We start from the raw sequence: 16,876 nt of genomic DNA, 5'->3' as shown, positions 1-16,876 counted from the left end.
AAGATGAGGGAGAGGAGACGACGGGATAGCTTCTGCGGCCCTGCGCTCCGCCCCCGCCGCCCTCGTCGCCTGTGGCCCTGGGCGCCGCCCCCGCCTGCGGCCTCCGGTGGCGTCGACGACTCCATCCGCCTCTACGACCTCCCCACTGTCGTCGACCTCTGCCCGCTCCTGGACCCCTCCGCCGCGGCCTCCGCGCTCCACCTCTACGACGCCGACGGCTTCGCGCTCCTCGCCACGCTCCGCACGTTCCCGCGCCGAGAGGCCGCCGAGGGGCCCACCGTGCACCCGTCAGGCCGCGTCGCGCTCGCCATGCTCAACCTTGTCACGGGACGACGCAGGTTCGTGTGCTGCCTCGAGCGCTCTGCGTCGACGGTCGCGTATGCTGAGGACTGCTTCATATTACTTCCTCTGGTATGTATGAGGTATATATGCTCAGAAGTCAGATCTGTTGATTTGCAGGAGTTATGGAAAAACAAGTGAAGAACAAACTATGATGCAAGTTAATTGATGGTTCTCAATTCAAGTTAATTTATAATGCTGGATAAATTTGAACAATGATCTGGTATTCAGATGTCTGAGTGATTTCCCAAAAGCTGCTTGTGCTTCGACATCATAACATAATCTGGTATTCAGATGTCTGAATGATTTCCCAAAAGCTTGATCTCTGTAGTGTTGCCCTGCTTTGTGAAATCACCTAGTTGATCTCTGCAGCAACAGTCAAATATATGATTTCCCAAAAGCTGTTTCCCTAAAATTGACCAAATGTTATCTTTACAAGATAGTGCCGCTAGTTTTATCTCTCCGGTAATGCTGTGACACCGATAACGATAAGTCCTTGCATGCTCTGTACAATTGATTTTGCATGGACAGCTCTCTACAGTAGACCAAAGTTTATGGAGCAGCTTGGTCTTCCATGATCAGAAACCCCAGCAAAAGTCGCACTACAATTAATTTGCCCAATTTAGTTGTTTTGTATTGGATTTCTTGCTGTACATTTTGATTTCTAAAGTAGTAGTGTCAATGATAGCTGCATCCAAAAAAACAAAAAAGAAACAAGCTGCCTGCATACTATCTCTGAATACCCCATGTGCTTGTCTTCAGGTTTCCAAAGAAATGAGAGCACCTCGTCAAGCTTGTCGTGTAGAATTGTTCATTTTTTTGTGTTGGTCCCTAGTTCTTGATGATGCATGAAGGTTCCTGTGTGCACAGATTTGGTTGGATTAGATTGGGTATGGTTAGTTAAAAAATTTAATAAAATATAGGAGAGTTATACTCGGAATTTTCTTGGGATTTAGGCTACTGTGCTGTAATTTTCTTTAGAAAAGGTTATACTCGGAATGTATATGATATGTTCGCTGAGTTCTACTTTTGATATGTTCCTAATTCAATAGTGTGAAATTTGTAGAATTGATACTGATCAGGCTTTTGTGTAAGGATATGGGTATATGAATCGGTGCCCCTTGTAACTGATGATTGTTATGTGAACTATTTGTTGTACGAGCTATTTGTTGTTGAAATTATAAGTTGTGTCAAAAAATATGATACATTAATTCATAAAGAACTGCATATATCATCATACATAATTTAAAAATACTACACCCCTCTATAATAAAAACACTACTTGATAGGTTCCGACTACATAGCCGTTAGAAATATAGCTGACTACATAGCCGTTGGAAATATAACCGTTACAAAAATATAGTCGTTACGAATATATTGTTAGTTATAGAATACTATTAAAAAATAGGAGAGAGAATATAGATGGTAAAATATGGATGTGCTGTTGGAGTGGTGGAGTATTATGGAGAAGAAATCTTTATATATGGTAATCCATATAGGGATATGGATGGTAAAATATGGATGTGTTGTTGGAGTTGCTCTTAGGCTCAGGGGTATAAGGTACACTAGGCTTGTTAGGTCACGGGTGCCCGGCCACCTTGCCACCTATTGATAATAGTCTGATAGGTTTTTTTTAGGGGTCTAAGAGATCTTTTAACTAGCAAAATTGTTGATATTTTTGTGCATGTTGTATTGAACACAGAAGATGCAAGTACATGCATCGTATTTAGGAGTACAAGTGACGCGGGCCTGCCTGCAAGTTCATGCAACTAGCAAAATCGTTGATTTTCTGAAAATAAAAGAGCAATGCCTTACAACCAAAGTGACAGAACATGATTGATTGGACGGCTAAAGTTAAACATGTCGAGGTTTGCACTTGAAAAGAAAAAGATATGGCCCCACGGCATGCAATCTTGTTGATCACTATCATTCAGTCTACAGACGAGCAACATAAAAAATTGCTTGTACTTGCAGATTTGTACATCATCTAGACTCTGATAGTCGGACTGGGATCCTATTTAGTAGCCACTACATAGGATCTACTATAATCTGTAGTAGTAATAAATCTCAACCGTCAGATCGACAGAACGTTCTGGATTAATCGCTACAGTACAAAGTTCTCCTTACAATGTATTGAAATAGTGTAGCAACAGTACTTGATGTTAGTTAATGTAGGATACAGTAGCACTAGACTCATTTTACTATAAAAATAGTGATCTTCTGCACTAATTCATTATTAACGCTAAGGATAGGACAGTCACTGAACCTCAATTAAAAAGAATCTCTTTCCGAAAGTAATTCTAACAATCAACACGGGAGATTACAGAAACTCCGCAACAGCCTGTACAATCATGTTTAGTTTCCACAACAATGGAATTACAGGGCAGCTATTTCACGTGTACTAAAGAAAGGTGTAATAGCTATTAGATAGGCACCCCGAATGCCCAAGAGTCCAGTCCATCTGTCAAAGGTATGTCCCTTTTTTTTGGAGACCCAACAGAGATCAGGGTTTATTGATCGGAAACAGGGTTACAATCAGAAAAACAGCTGGAAAAGAAAGATTGGGGCTCACAAGCCAGGTACAACCCTGACACAACGCCGAAACCTGATGAGCGCAGATGTGCGCCGTTTGTGTCGAAGGTATAGGGTAACTGTGGTGCACTCATGATCAGTATCTTGTATACTATTGATGTTGCATCAAGTAAATTAAGTACTAATTTCAAATGCCTGCTCCCAGGGGATGAACTGAAATCCACGAAACAAATGCAGTCCACTTGATGCAACACAAGTTTCTCCTCGCTCCATTTAATTTCTGTTTCCGATGTGCTTTTGTACGAATAGATAGCAAATTGCAGATCCTTTAACAGACTGTGAGGAACTTCTTTTGATGGTATCACAACAATCAGAAAAATGTGGCATTCCTTTCCAGCTTCATGAAACTATAATTCTTGGGTCAAGAAAAAGAAAAAAGAAACTATACTTCGACAAGCAAAGGATGAAATCAGGTGTAGATAGCAACAGCACACTTCAAGAGTTGAAGATGTTTCCAAGTAAGACAGATCTATCGTTTCTCCCATGAGTAGCTCGTCTACGCAATGGAGGTGCGTAAACAGTTATTGGGAGGATCCATTCGCCCTTTTCTCTTTTCTCCACAAGAAGTGGGTGCTCGTACCTGGCAAAGAGAGAAGCAAGAATTACACTAGCAAAACTAGCAGCAGCAGACTAGGAAGAGATTCACAAGTTCTTAGCACCAGATAATATATTAAATATAATAGCTCAACTCAAATAAGTAACATAGCTCTCATGAATGAAACTAATTATGATAGTGGTGCCTGGTGCTTCAGACATTCAGAGATCTGTGGCATGCACATTCACATCTAAGGGCAATTGACAAAAATAAATTCAATTAAAATCTTCATGAAAAAGGTACCAAAGGTATGGAAGACAAGACAGTGTTCCTGCACACAAAACAGTTAACACTAAGACATACCTAGCTGTGTCTGTTCCTTCGGGAGTTGTGAAGAACTCAAATCGAAGAGACCACTGTACAGAGACCTTTGAGGTAGAAAATGACATAGGACCATCAATGGGAATGGAAAAGAGAAAGCTTGTCTGGTGAAGATCCGCAACAACCTCATGATGTTCACTGTGCAGCTGCCCATGGAGTCCAAAATGAAGAAAAGAGTGAACTGTCAAAACCAACTCATAAAATTAACAATTAATAAGTTGACACAATAGGCTGGATGTTTGAATAGAACTAGAGCATATGACATCTGATATTGCTGAATTCCTGCACAATGCCATTAAGAGGTAATATAGACAAGGTGTCTCTTAGGTTGCTTCTTGATGATTCTGACTTGTCATGTGATATATTTGAGGGCAACAGCACATTTCCTTTTCTTATAAAAAAATAAGGCCAATTGGCCAAGTATGATGTCATATGCACAGAATGCACCGATGTCATGGACATATCCTTGTAGCTAAACCATCCAATATAAGTCTGTACTAACTTCATGAGCTCATGAAGACTCAAAAATAGGTTAGATGGCCTTTTATTCGAAATTGAAGTAAATTTCATTTTGTAGGTCAAATACAAAGGTTTGAACTGAAACATGTGCAAAATAGACTTCTTGTACAAAATGTTCTGTGAAACCGTTAGCAACAGTAGAGGAATTTCAAACTAAAGAATTGCTAAAGCCACACAAGTAAACAATTGCACCGTTGTTAGGAAAAAGCATCATAATAGTCCACAACACTACGGGCCAAATTGGAAAGGGTGGGTTGGGATCCAAATCCTTAGGATTTAGTTCAAATTTAAACTAAATCCTAAATGCACAAAAAGATACCTTGGTTATTGTGGGCGAGCTCCTTCTTGAAGGATGTAATGCGCGAGGATTAATTGTTTCTGATGTTTCCAGGGTTATAGATACCTGTGAAGTATCAAAATATTATAAATTTGAAATTCCATTTCATACGTATTTACATACTTAACTCAGCCTTTTACCTCAAGGCACCTCCGCGTTCTAGTTCCATGGAAAAAGGTGAGTGCTCCACCAATCTGCAATTGAAGAACTGAGATAACCAATTCTAACAACAAAAAAGCAGTAACAAGTGCAATAAAACAAATTAGAGTACCATATCACCAAAATAATAAGTTGCGTCAGAATTCTTTGGTGAGAAACGAAGCAAGACTTGGTCATCTATTCTTATATTATAAGATCTTCCTCTCGTAAAGCCTTCAGCTGCCAAGAAAAAAAGGGCAAGGACCACTCAGTATTGAAAATCAATTTCGGCCGCGTGGCATGTAACTATATAACAATGAAGTAAAATGATGAAATATAATAGATCTAGAACAGGAACATGATGGCTTACATCCAGCTGGTTCAACATGTTTTGGCGTAAGGGGGAGTGCAACATCATCTTTTGAGCGATCAGCATCTGGAGAAAACATTTGCCCGTTCGATGAATGATCCAACAGCAAATGGTTTACGTTCCTTTGAGGTGACACTAAACCTGTTTGCGTCATTTATTTAGTTAAACACCCGCCATGAAAGTATAATGATATAATATCTACTGATAATAGAAGTAAAGAAACTAGTAACACATCTGCATCTGATTTTGTGGTAGAGGATATTGCACCAGACATGTTGAAATTTGCAAAAAGGAGAATTCAACAAAAGTTAAGATGAAAAAACTTGCAGGCTTGCACACTAAGAGAAAATGGATAGGTGCCAAGAACATTCAAAAAGCAAAGCATAGACAAAAAAAAATTAGTGTCATTAATCATCAGGGGGAAAAAAAAAAAACTGTAGCAAACCAAAAATAATAGAGTACTGTGAGCTTGATATTTCCTTAAGAGTTGAGTACCAAAATTCTTATACAACTTGAATCTAAGTATTTAACTGTAAGGTTCAGGTCTTTACCTCTGTCATGATCATCTGAAATCTCTGACACTGACAATCGAGGAATTGGACTGTATGATGGGAAACTGGGCCGTCCTACTTGATTATACAATGGCTCACCTGTGGAGAGGTGTGATGACAAGGACTGCATTGACAACGAGTTCCTGAGGGAGAATTCAGGATTTGCTTTGGAAGGGTTGCATGAAGAAACAGATGAAATTTCATCTTTTGAACTATCATATCCTTCTTCTAGATCAGTATTATCATTTGCTTTGGCCTGCAATAAGAGTAAGAGCAATCAAGTAAATACATGCATATTTTTGAGTCATATGATTTAGTTAAGTTACTGTCTACATCTACATGCAAAATACCTTTTGATAGAAAACTGTTTCAGTTCATATGATTTCACGTAATTAGTAAAATAACATTTTGCCTACACATGCAGGAAAATGTGTAGAATAATTGAGTGATGAAATCTGGGAGCCGCTCACAAGCTTATATAATAACTCACCCAGTCTGAATCTTCATCTTTTTCCCTCCAAAATATGCCCAGTTGATCAACTGGGAATGGTAAAGTCCCTGAAATAGTTTAATAGTCAAACAGTTTAATTGACAACATTCATTAAAAATCCAACAGAGGGTTAACATAATAATAATTGATGTGCAGACACCTTAAATTGGCAGATTGACTAACCTTCTTCATTTAGTAGGTTGGTACTTTTCTGGGAAACACGTATCTGTAATGGGACTCGAGCTTCCTACAGAAACCAAGTGAATTTTGGTCTATTATTCTGACAAATGGTACTTGGATGAATTGCAGAAACTTGGATAAACTGATAACACATTCAGTTTGAAGTAGAGCATGATGCTAGAAACATGAAATGAGGTGGAACCATGGAATCAAATGACTTCCAATGCAGTGGCTAAGCTCTGATGATGATTTATGAACAAGTTCATCAGCTTAAGGCCAGAATAAGAACCACAGGGAAGTGCCTATCGTAAGCAATGACTTAGCATTAAAGAGCAAGCATCCTTGACGGAGCTAAAGAAATTAAAATTAGAGTTAGTGTTTCTTGTCTCCTAAAGAAATTTAACAGTGTACAATGAAGCTTGCAATCACCTCCATCACTAGCTAAAGATAGCGAAACATACAATTGTAAAAATATAATTTCGCATGTCCTACTTTTGATGGTAAACATCGCTGGAGCCAGCACATCATACTAGTTGGGTCTAATATAAATTGCATATTTTGTGGGAATGTGAGGTCTATCCTTGTAAAATTCTGATGCCCTCCACCTGTGTGTGTGTGTGGGCAGCTCCCTCTTCTTGAATGCCTGCTAATGATGTTTGCTTTTGCAAAATAGCCATGGAGCCTGTAGATCCCACCAGCAGATAAAGTGGCTATGTCACTGACCCTAAAGTTTCGATTATTTCAGAAAGAAGACCTACTAGTGTCTAGTGTTAGTTTGTATACCTGTCATTCTAGATCAAAAGGAAGGCAATTAGAGAGACAAATGCTATTCCTGCAGTTGTGCATGAGATTTAGTTAGTTTGCTCTATATTAATTAGATGTCTTGACACAGTGTGTTTTGTAACGTGTGTCGTTTCTTCTTTCTGTGTACGGCAGAATTTTAGGTCTGTATTGACGTTCAACAACCAAATCAACTAAGAATGCCCTTGAAAAGCTCTTCAATGCAAGTTATAGGCTCAAATAGTCAATTTGAAGCATAATACAAGTTGCTAAATGCCGGTCACCAGGTCAGCATTTCCAAACTTTTAGCATACATCATGCAAATTTTAAAAGTGCCATTTATTTCAGAATCGGAAGCAGAAAAATAAGCAGGAACTCACCAGTTGAATTGCACTATTCATGGGGGCTTTATTTTGGTCTCCATTACCCAACACAATCGACCTTCCAAACAACGCACTCCTAACATAATAAATATAGCGGATACTGATACCCCTATAAGATGGCGGCAAAATCTTTGGGAGTTCCACACGTACAATGTCTGCATATAATTTTTCTGCTGAGTTAAAATTCTTAAAATAGTGTAGGTCATAAAATTCACACATCAATAAGAAAGTCTATCAAAACTAAACACATCAGATACACACCAGCAGTTCAATGCCAATTGGAGAAAAAATGTTCAGTTTAATAATAAAATGTACCAGGGCCTAAAAAGTAAAAACAAGCGGTTGGGTAATAATAGGGAAGGAGCTGCTTTGAGTCTTTATTATTAACTATGTTAGCATGCATAATAAAACAGCAAAAATAAACATAGTCCACTTAAGGTACCAGGCTAGAAGGGAGCCAACAATCATAAGTAGTCTGAGAAACATGTATGTGTCATATGCCCTCATGACCCTCTCTGACAGAGTTATGTCCCTCTTCAGCACCTGATTACCCCCCCCCCCCTCCACACACACACACCAAAAACCAAATACAGCCAAAACAAATCTTTAACAGAGTAGTATTTGACTCCAGAAATATAAATGATAGACTAACATATACTTGATGTTTTACTTTGAGGTGAGGTAGAAAATGAAGAACTTTAATCACTTCATATTACCAGGCGGACAGGTGGATCAATGGAGGAACAGCAAGAACTATCTATTAAGATAACAGGTGAGTTGAACTAGACAAGTGGTGAAGGATGAAGAAAAATAATTAGCAGAACTTATGAAGTATAAAGACAATTTACTAGTGCAGCAGCATCTCATAAAACACAAAAAAGAGAAGGAAATAACACATAAAAGTAAATGGAAACCAGTGTAGGTTTCAAGCAATATAGAATATGTAACATTGCAGGACTAAGTGCATTATAAAACTGAATGGCCACTCCAAAACAAGATAGAGAACAAGATATTCCTTACATGTTTTTGTTTGCCCTGAAGCAATTATTACTTTAGAGACCAGCAAAGGTGCCGAACAATCCAGGAACATATGTTCACCTATGGTTTCAATCACAGTACATAAGAGGATTATCAGGAAAAAAACAAAAGGTACAAATGTCAATTAGTTCCATGTCACGATAAAGGGACACCAAACTTGACTAGATGAAAGGACAAATGCACAACCATGAAATAAAAAGAGCAAGATAAAAATTCAGTTGTGGAAACATACAGTGAATAAAGAACAGGCATAAATGATGACTGAGCAACCATTAGGCTACCAAAACTAGCAAATGCAGCATAAAAAACACTTGAAAAGATAATTAAGAGACGAAGTACTTATGGCGGATGACAAAAGCAATGCTGCATAGGAGTCAAGATTGCCAAGAAAATGTTTCATTTACAAAATAACATGATAGCTAGAGTGTACCTCTCCTTTGTTTAGACCCTGGTAAGGGCTTTGGAACAGAGAACCACTGGCTATCCAGCTTCTCAATCCCTTTAAGTTCGAAGGAAAGCACATCTAACAATAGAGAGGGGGCATCTTCGCCCGACACTGTCTGCCCCGCATCATCCTTCAAACTAGCGGGGCTACAGATTTCTACAGTCACGGTGACTGAATCACCGGGTCTGTACACCTCCTTGTCTGTCTGGAGCTTCAATGTTGGGGATAACTGCTGCTTGGCGGCTGAATCAACCTTCCTGTCTTCAAACCATCCAACACTTCTTAAGAAGGAAAGCCCTTGCGGAAGTGGAAGTTTCAGTGACATCTCATCAGAGTATCAGAGCGGTAGCTCGAACTCAACAAATTTCTGCCACTGCATCAGAAGAGAATAACCCACAGGAAATTGTTGGCCAAGTCAGAACTAAAGACCTGTTGTCTTCTAAAGTTGTGACTAAACACCGATGATACAATTCCACCTGAATATTCATGATAAACTTATTAGTAATTTCCCCCCTAAAAAACTTATTAGCAATTTGGAACGGTATCATAGAGCTTACAGGACGCGACAAAACAGAAAATGACACCACCAAAACTGCAATCTTATCTAACAACTAAAATTAAACTTCTGCACGAATATATATTGCTCGCATTTATATCGTGAATGCCCAGCAAGCAAAATGCTAGTCAATCCGATCACAACCACAATAGCACAATGTATACCACATAACATAAACCCCCGAGTTAACTGAGCATTCGTCTAGTTCCAGGGGTATGGCGCCACATGACGCCACTGATCTCGCGCACGCTAAGGTGGAGGGGAGATAGTGCGGGAAGGGATCCCTTCCCACGTGCAGGAAACTACTTCTCCCGCACGAACCAATACAATAGGGGGTGATCAGGAGACAACGTACCTGGCGGCCGTCCGTCCCGGATGCGTTTTGTGCGCCCAACGGTTCGGGGCTCCGTGGTGACCGAGCAAGCGAAGACGACGGTGGCGGACGGGATCGATCGTAACGGCCGATCCACGACGGTTCCGTCCGGATCTCAGCCTTGGCGAGGCAAATCAGGCCTCAACGACGATTGGGGCCGGCGGTGAGGACAAGGAAGAGAGCCAGCGGGGTGATGGGATGCGGCAGGTTCTCGGGGTTGGGGGCAGCGGGAGGTGAGGAAGAGGGTCCGAGCCTCGGAGGGTAACGACGGTGAGGGGGGGGGGGGGGGAAGGGTGACAGGGAGAGCGGCTGCCGACGGGCGGGGACGCGGGTGGAATTTCTGTTCGAGAGATGGAGATAAAGAAGGCGAAAGAGTGACATTTGGCTGACGTGTGGGGCCTCCTGGAGCGAAAAAGAAAGTTTCTATGAAATTTATCAAAACTCTTTTTTTACCGTTCCATGTAAAGTTCCTGTGAATTTCTATGTTTTGTCACGCTTCATAAATTTCAAACGACAGCAGTCGGTGAGATTTAGAGTTTAAAGAGGGGGTTTTTAAGTCATCCATGTACTTCTCTGGTTTAGAGGATGCTCGATAAAATAAGTTAGCCCGACAGAGGAGACGGGCATGGAAGCGGCGAGGTGGCAAAGAACGCCCGGCCGATGGGCTAGTGCTGGCGGGGGAAGCAAGGACATCGGGTTAGCATGGTAATAGACGTCGCAAGCAGATTCGACGATGGGAGCACCGCCATAGACCGGTGGAGGAGGTCAACATGCGAGATCAAGCTACGACACCGAAGCTATAGCGTGAGCGAGGCTATGGTCGGAGATTGAAGATCAACGTGGGTATCCAACGGCTTACGGTCGTCACTGGAATTTTTTGAAAAACATACATATATTTTTTAGCATCCACTTTTTTTTTTTTCAAATATTCTTTGTGTTTCCGTTCTTTTTTTAGAGTTCAAGAGCTTTAATGCTCCGGTCTCATTAAAAAACGACCAATGTACCAGAAAATCATTACAGCCCTTTTGTGCCATCAACACCAACGATAACAAAACTAAATAGACTAAAAAATGTTCCAGCATTGTTTAGCACTCTCTTCACAAAGAACTATTATCAAATGTATTGTTTCTTAACACCTTCACCGAGAAATTGTCAATGTATCAGAAATGTCATATGTTTTCTTCATTTTTAGCTCATCTTCTATCACTGAGCCACTGGTAGGGTTCGAAAATACGATGGTAACAGATCAGTTATCATTGTTACCGGTCATTTCGGTCCGCACCTTATTTAGAAACTGAGAGGTTACTGATTAAACTCAAATTCAAAATTAAAAATTAAAAAATAACAAAATTCGACTATTTTTTACTAAATTCCATCGAATTACTGTGCAATTACCGCGGTTACCACAGTTATTAACCTCAAACGGTTTTCGAGGGTCTATAGAATTTGTGAACCCTAGATACTGACTGAGCCTTCTCCATGTCATCATCGGCCCCCAGCTGTGGATCATTGGCTTCATCCAAACTACATCTTCACCTGCGATTTGAGGGGTATCAGTGTATCACACGACTCTGGCAGCAGCATGCCAACACCTTTCCCTCGCCTCTCATCAGTGCTTCCTTAAAAGGTTGTCTTTCTTCCATCTTCCAAAGATCTAGATGAATACCACTATACCAGCTCATATCACACTTTAGGTTCACCAACTCTGAATTTTTCCTCGGAAGTCATGCATGTTTAATGAAATATTCCTTGATGATGCAGAAAAAAGAGAAAGTAATTTCCCAATTATGTAGCCCCGGAATTCTATTGAGTCAGAAAAAATCCCGAATAGAAATAACATTTTTTTTAGAAATATTTATCAACTAGGTGAATTCTAGGACAGTCAAATTTCTGACATAATCTAGTTAAACTCTTTTGTAGAGTTGAGAGACTAGCTGATAAGAAATATGTAATTAATAGATATATATATTTACTATAAATATGATATATCCTTGTAACGGTATCTACCGTACATATATCCTTAACCTGATACATTATGTTTCACAACCGTCATAGGATAAATAAGGCATGTATTGAAATTACAAACAATTCACCGTGTTTTACAAAAATTATCCCCATATTAGAAATGAATCTTCCAAATATCCAAGAGAACTAGAATAAAAAATGTTACTGTCGGTGTATTCAGAACCAGGGGTCCCTAAGTCCCGAGGCCAGGCTGGCCATCCACCACATGTCACCACCCTGCAAGGTAAGAAGAAGCTAAGTCCCGGGAGAAGGTGCTCGGGGCCGCCGCCTCTGGTTCCCGAGCACCCTAGTTCCCCGATGATCCGCAGAGCCCAAATACCAAGAAGGAAGTGCTCGGGAGAGAGTACTCGGGGCTGCACGTGGCAGCCCCCGAGGACTCGGTGCCCCGAAGGTCCCACCGAAGTGCTCGGGGCTGCACGTGGCCGCCCCCGAGGACTCGGTGCCCCGAAGGTCCCATCGAAGTGCTCGGGAGAGAGTGCTCGGGGCTGCACGTGGCAGCCCCCGAGGACTCGGTTCCCCGAAGGTCCCACCGAAGTGCTCGGGAGAGAGTGCTCGGGGTTGCACGTGGCAGCCCCCGAGGACTCGGTGCCCCGAAGGTCCCACCGAAGTGCTCGGGAGAGAGTGCTCGGGGCTGCACGTGGCAGCCCCCGAGGACTCGGTTCCCCGAAGGTCTCACTCAAGTACTCGGGGGAGAGTGCTCGGGGCTGCACGTAGCAGCCCCCGAGGACTCGGTTCCCCGAAGGTTCGCGCAAGATCATTCGACGACCCGAAGGGTCCCGTCGTCAGGGTGTCATCCAGTCAAAGGCCCAATGCCGCATTTAATAGGCACGCGCGGTCTGACATCCTGATATCCTGACATTCTCAGCTGCCCACGCCCCAGTGTCAGACCCTGCCATGCACTGGCAGGGGGGCGTGGGTCCATTAAATGCACGGGTCCCGTCCCGCTTTATTCAGGTGCCTCGGGATAACGTTGCCAGAATCGAAGCGCTCCGCCTGCCACCCTGCCCTGGCAGAAGAACAAGACAGGGTGGGCGCACCGGGCACCTCTGAGGCTGCCCGGTGGGCCCCCTTTATGGCGCCCGAGGGCTTCCACAGTGGCGGGTGGTCGGATGCGCGCCGCATTTCTCCACCGCCCCTGTCACTTCGCCAAGACGAAATGATCGCGCCTTTCTCCGTGGCACCTTGGCATTCGCATCCCCTCTTTCCCATTCAGGATATGTTGAGGGCGGCGCGCCTATAAAAAGAAAGGATGGAGAACACGTAAGAGAGGACCCCCCGACGAACAAGACCGAAGGAACCGAAAGTGTGTGAAGAAGAGGACGCAGACGCTCGAACCAGCTCAAGCCAAGCTAGAACACGAGAGCCTCAAGCTCTTTGTAAACGGCTCTCCCCTTAGAACCAGATACATCCTTGAAGAATTCCCTTCAAGGATAAATATAGCGCTCACACAGGAGTAGGGTGTTACGCCTCTGTACGGCCCGAACCTGTCTAAACCCCGGTGCACCCATCTTTTCCTCGTATTAGGGCAATCATCTCTCGCCAGCCATCGCATTTGTTTCCGTTCCCGCTTATTTCCCAAACAAGCTTTTCCAGGATCATCCCCCCGGCCGAATCTCTAAAAAAGGGTCTCTCGGGATCCCTGCGACAGGAGTTCACCCTCCGACAGTTACCTTCGAAGTTTTGGGGATATGATAAGACTCCTCTGACCCAGCTATATAAGGAGAGGAGGCATATGTCAAGGTGGGACTCTACGAGAAGCCAGATCAAATTCCTAGTAAGAAGCCAGATAAACAATATCGAGCAAGCCCAGTCAAGTAGGACCAGAGAACACTCGTCGAGATCTACAACAGAGTCATACTACAACGAATTCATTCGACAAGGGTTTCATGACTTTACCCTATTTAGTAGATTTTTGAGATTTATATAGGATTTAGAGTTTGTACAATAAAATAGAATAGTTTAAATATTTATTTTTAGTACAAAATAAGAGCAAGATGTTTTAAAAAAACTCTTAATCTGTCTATAGCCCTAGCTCTAAGATTTTCTAAGTTAGGAATGGCTAGTTCTAAAATTCTAGAAGATAGAGCTCTTTCAAATACGTCCATAGAACACAACAGAACTCAACCAGAGCTTTAAGACTAGATCCAGACAAGCTCTAATTATAATTGTTTTTTTTAATTAATTAAGGTAAAATAAGATGTGAAGTTATTATCTTAATGGAGATATAAATCTATATAAAAAATCGCATCTCTATTTTTTATACACATATTAAGATTAGCAAGCATAATTACTTTATACAAATATTCGTATAATTAATTTTACCAATCATCCACAACCAGTACGAGCCCAAGCAGAAGGGCGTGAACCTGGCTAAAGTGTGCTGTTTTTTTAATATAAGAAAGTGTGCTGTTGCATGTGTGCCACGTCCCCACTCCACGTGCCAAAACCTTCCACGTCAGCGCCATGTTAGAAGAAAACCGCCCTGAATGTGCTACATGGTGTTTTGACCGGTATTAAAAGATGAGGGTGTAAAATTCCTGATATTCAAGTTGAAAGGGGGATTCAGACTCTACAACAAGTTCATGTGGTGAATTGGACTTGTCCCTATTTCTATGTTGCAAGTGAGCTTCAGTTTCATCGTTCGTTTTGCGCAATGAGTACTTGCCTTCTTGGTGAAAGAATAAAAAACACTAATGTCATGCCCTTGCATGATGCCTGGCTGCTGTATTGTTATTGGCTCTTTTGTAATTATACGTGCAGATTATTTTTGAATCAAAGACCTGCTTGTATGAATGAAGGGGACAAGAAGGAATCACACCTCATATATTAATTGTATGGACACCCGTTTAAACACTGAACTAATTACCGGATAGAGTAGTTTGTAAACACAGTGGACGATTAGCAGATAGTAACAATTGAGTAACAAAAACAATGGAGCTGCATGTTTTTCTACAATGTTTTAAGTGCTATTTGCTGGTATTAAGGGAACGTTTGTTTTAGCTTGTAAATTGTAGATTATGATTATAATATATAAATTGAAATAAACATGCTAGATTATAAAAGCTGTATTATATAATCTAGCTCTTAGATTATAATAATATAGCAATATGTCTTTTACTAAATTTCTACAGATTATACAATATAGCTTTTAAATGCTACGGGGTGGACTTGCAAACGAGCGTGTGATAAGTAGTGATGGGACAACCTTACATGTGAGCATGTGGCGCGCGATGACAAGACAAGGTGTACCAGTCGATCAAAGTAGGACGAATCTATCTACCCTTCATTATTATAGGCTAGGAGTAGGTGACTTCGTTAGTATTAGACCGATCTTAGGATTTGATACAATCTGTTTGTATATATCCCTCTCTTCTTACTATATAAAAGAGATGACTTATTTTTCCGTAACAAGTTGTTCCAAACCATAAAAAAATATACAGAACATTGAGCTGTTATCTTATAGGAGGTTCGAACTTGAATAATTTTTTTAATTCTTGAGTTTCCTTCATGATACACATTCATCGAAAATGTTGATTACATGCTCGTCGTTTGGTATGTCTAGAAAATATTATTATAAATTAATCCTAGACAGTTTCAAACTGGCATGGGCATGTTAGTTAGCTTCACCGCATGTGACTTGAGAGAGGCAATTAAATCCAGAATATGAAGCTACGACGGTGTTGCTTAAAGGGCTGAAACATTTCTTGTCAGGGAAAGCATATCACTTAGTGTTTATTTTGCAGAGTTTTTAATATTAATTTTTAAAGTAAAATTAGTGAGAGCTCTGTTAAATAATAGTTTATAGTTTTTAACTTTCAGTATGATTTTGTAGGAGTAATTATTCGAAATAAACTAGATGCTAGGAACTGAAAAAATAAGTTTTTTCTAATTTTTTTTTCTCACAAAATTACTTTCATCCTATAATTTATCGTAGAAAATTACTTTCCGCCAAAGACTCGGTGCCTCTTAAAAATTTAGATAAAAGAGTTTTACCAAACAATCTCGTAGTTTGACGATCACGTCTATTGCGCTCCTCTCACGATCTCACGAAGACGCACGGGGATGACTAGCCCTAACAACGCGTGCGTGGGCGGCGACGGGAGCTCGAAGGGCGAGCTTTCTGCAGCGACGATGGGCTGACAGCAGGTGCAGGCAGATGCCAACTAGTGCCCGTGTGCAGCAGTGGCCGGCGCCGGCCAGGCGAGCGGCAGGCCAGCAGCGCACGCAGGTGATTTTTTTCATTGTGAACTGTAAATCTGAACTAGATCAACGCCCCCTTATTTAATTCTTGTTCCGCCACGACGAATAATCGACATCAATATTTGATATTTCAATTCCCGAATCTTGGTCATCGTAGGTAGGGGCGGACTCAAGCCCATGGCAAAATGGGCTTGAGCCCGGGGCTTAGAAAATTCGCTAAGGGATATGGTAGGAAAAGCTCAGCCCGGGATGATATTTTGCTATGTAGCTCAGCCCACAGTGCATAGCAAAAAGTTCAGCTTGGGACGTGACTAAATTCTGATTCGTACGGAAGCAAATTTTATAAAAATTTTCTAAAAAAAATCTCTACGAGACTCTGATCTAATCACATATCTTATAATCAACAACTAAACTGAAAAAACACGTATCATTATATATAAAAAAAGATCTTCTATAGGATTTGATCTTATAGAATTTATATAGTATCTACTTGAATGGCCGTGAATCGGCGCGTTGGCTTCTAGCTAGCACCGCCGCAGTGGACCCGTGAAGCGTCCCGACGCTATTGGATGTTCCTTTTGCTAGAGCATGCACGTATGGACTGGCTCTCGGCTCTCGCCCACCGGTAACAGGACGGGAGCAAA

The 16,876-nt window shown here is 41.4% G+C and overlaps 1 protein-coding gene across 2 annotated transcripts; it reads right to left on the bottom strand.

Annotated features, from left to right (window-relative positions):
* Positions 1 to 2,624: 2,624 nt before the first annotated feature.
* On the bottom strand, positions 2,625 to 10,334 carry LOC133925213 (uncharacterized). Of its 2 annotated transcripts, none has more exons than XM_062371098.1 (13): positions 9,990 to 10,334; positions 9,064 to 9,554; positions 8,616 to 8,693; positions 7,593 to 7,750; positions 6,436 to 6,499; positions 6,253 to 6,320; positions 5,763 to 6,018; positions 5,212 to 5,352; positions 4,975 to 5,081; positions 4,844 to 4,897; positions 4,686 to 4,769; positions 3,830 to 3,993; positions 2,625 to 3,511 (listed from the first exon to the last, which is right to left on the bottom strand). In XM_062371098.1, exons 2-13 carry the CDS (start codon positions 9,401 to 9,403, stop codon positions 3,367 to 3,369), a joined length of 1,659 nt encoding a protein of 552 aa, XP_062227082.1. In that variant the 5' UTR covers positions 9,404 to 9,554; positions 9,990 to 10,334; the 3' UTR covers positions 2,625 to 3,366. The 2 variants fall into 2 exon arrangements, with proteins under 2 accessions (XP_062227082.1, XP_062227083.1); XM_062371099.1 differs by having other exon boundaries at positions 9,064 to 9,451.
* Positions 10,335 to 16,876: the final 6,542 nt, after the last annotated feature.

The sequence above is a fragment of the Phragmites australis genome, chromosome 7 (genome assembly GCF_958298935.1).
Source record: "Phragmites australis chromosome 7, lpPhrAust1.1, whole genome shotgun sequence".
Lineage (NCBI taxonomy): Eukaryota > Viridiplantae > Streptophyta > Magnoliopsida > Poales > Poaceae > Phragmites > Phragmites australis.
This window is presented reverse-complemented; position numbering and strand designations above follow the sequence as displayed.

Bases quoted from the DNA above. Each gene is read 5' to 3' on its own strand.
- LOC133925213 (XM_062371098.1), bottom strand. From the start codon at position 9,403: ATGTCACTGAAACTTCCACTTCCGCAAGGGCTTTCCTTCTTAAGAAGT. The intron at 5,082-5,211 runs GTAAGCCATCAT...TTTTCTTGGCAG, and splicing joins ACATGTTGAACCAGCTGGAT to CTGAAGGCTTTACGAGAGGA. The intron at 3,994-4,685 runs GTATCTTTTTGT...CTCCATGGGCAG, and splicing joins GCTCGCCCACAATAACCAAG to CTGCACAGTGAACATCATGA.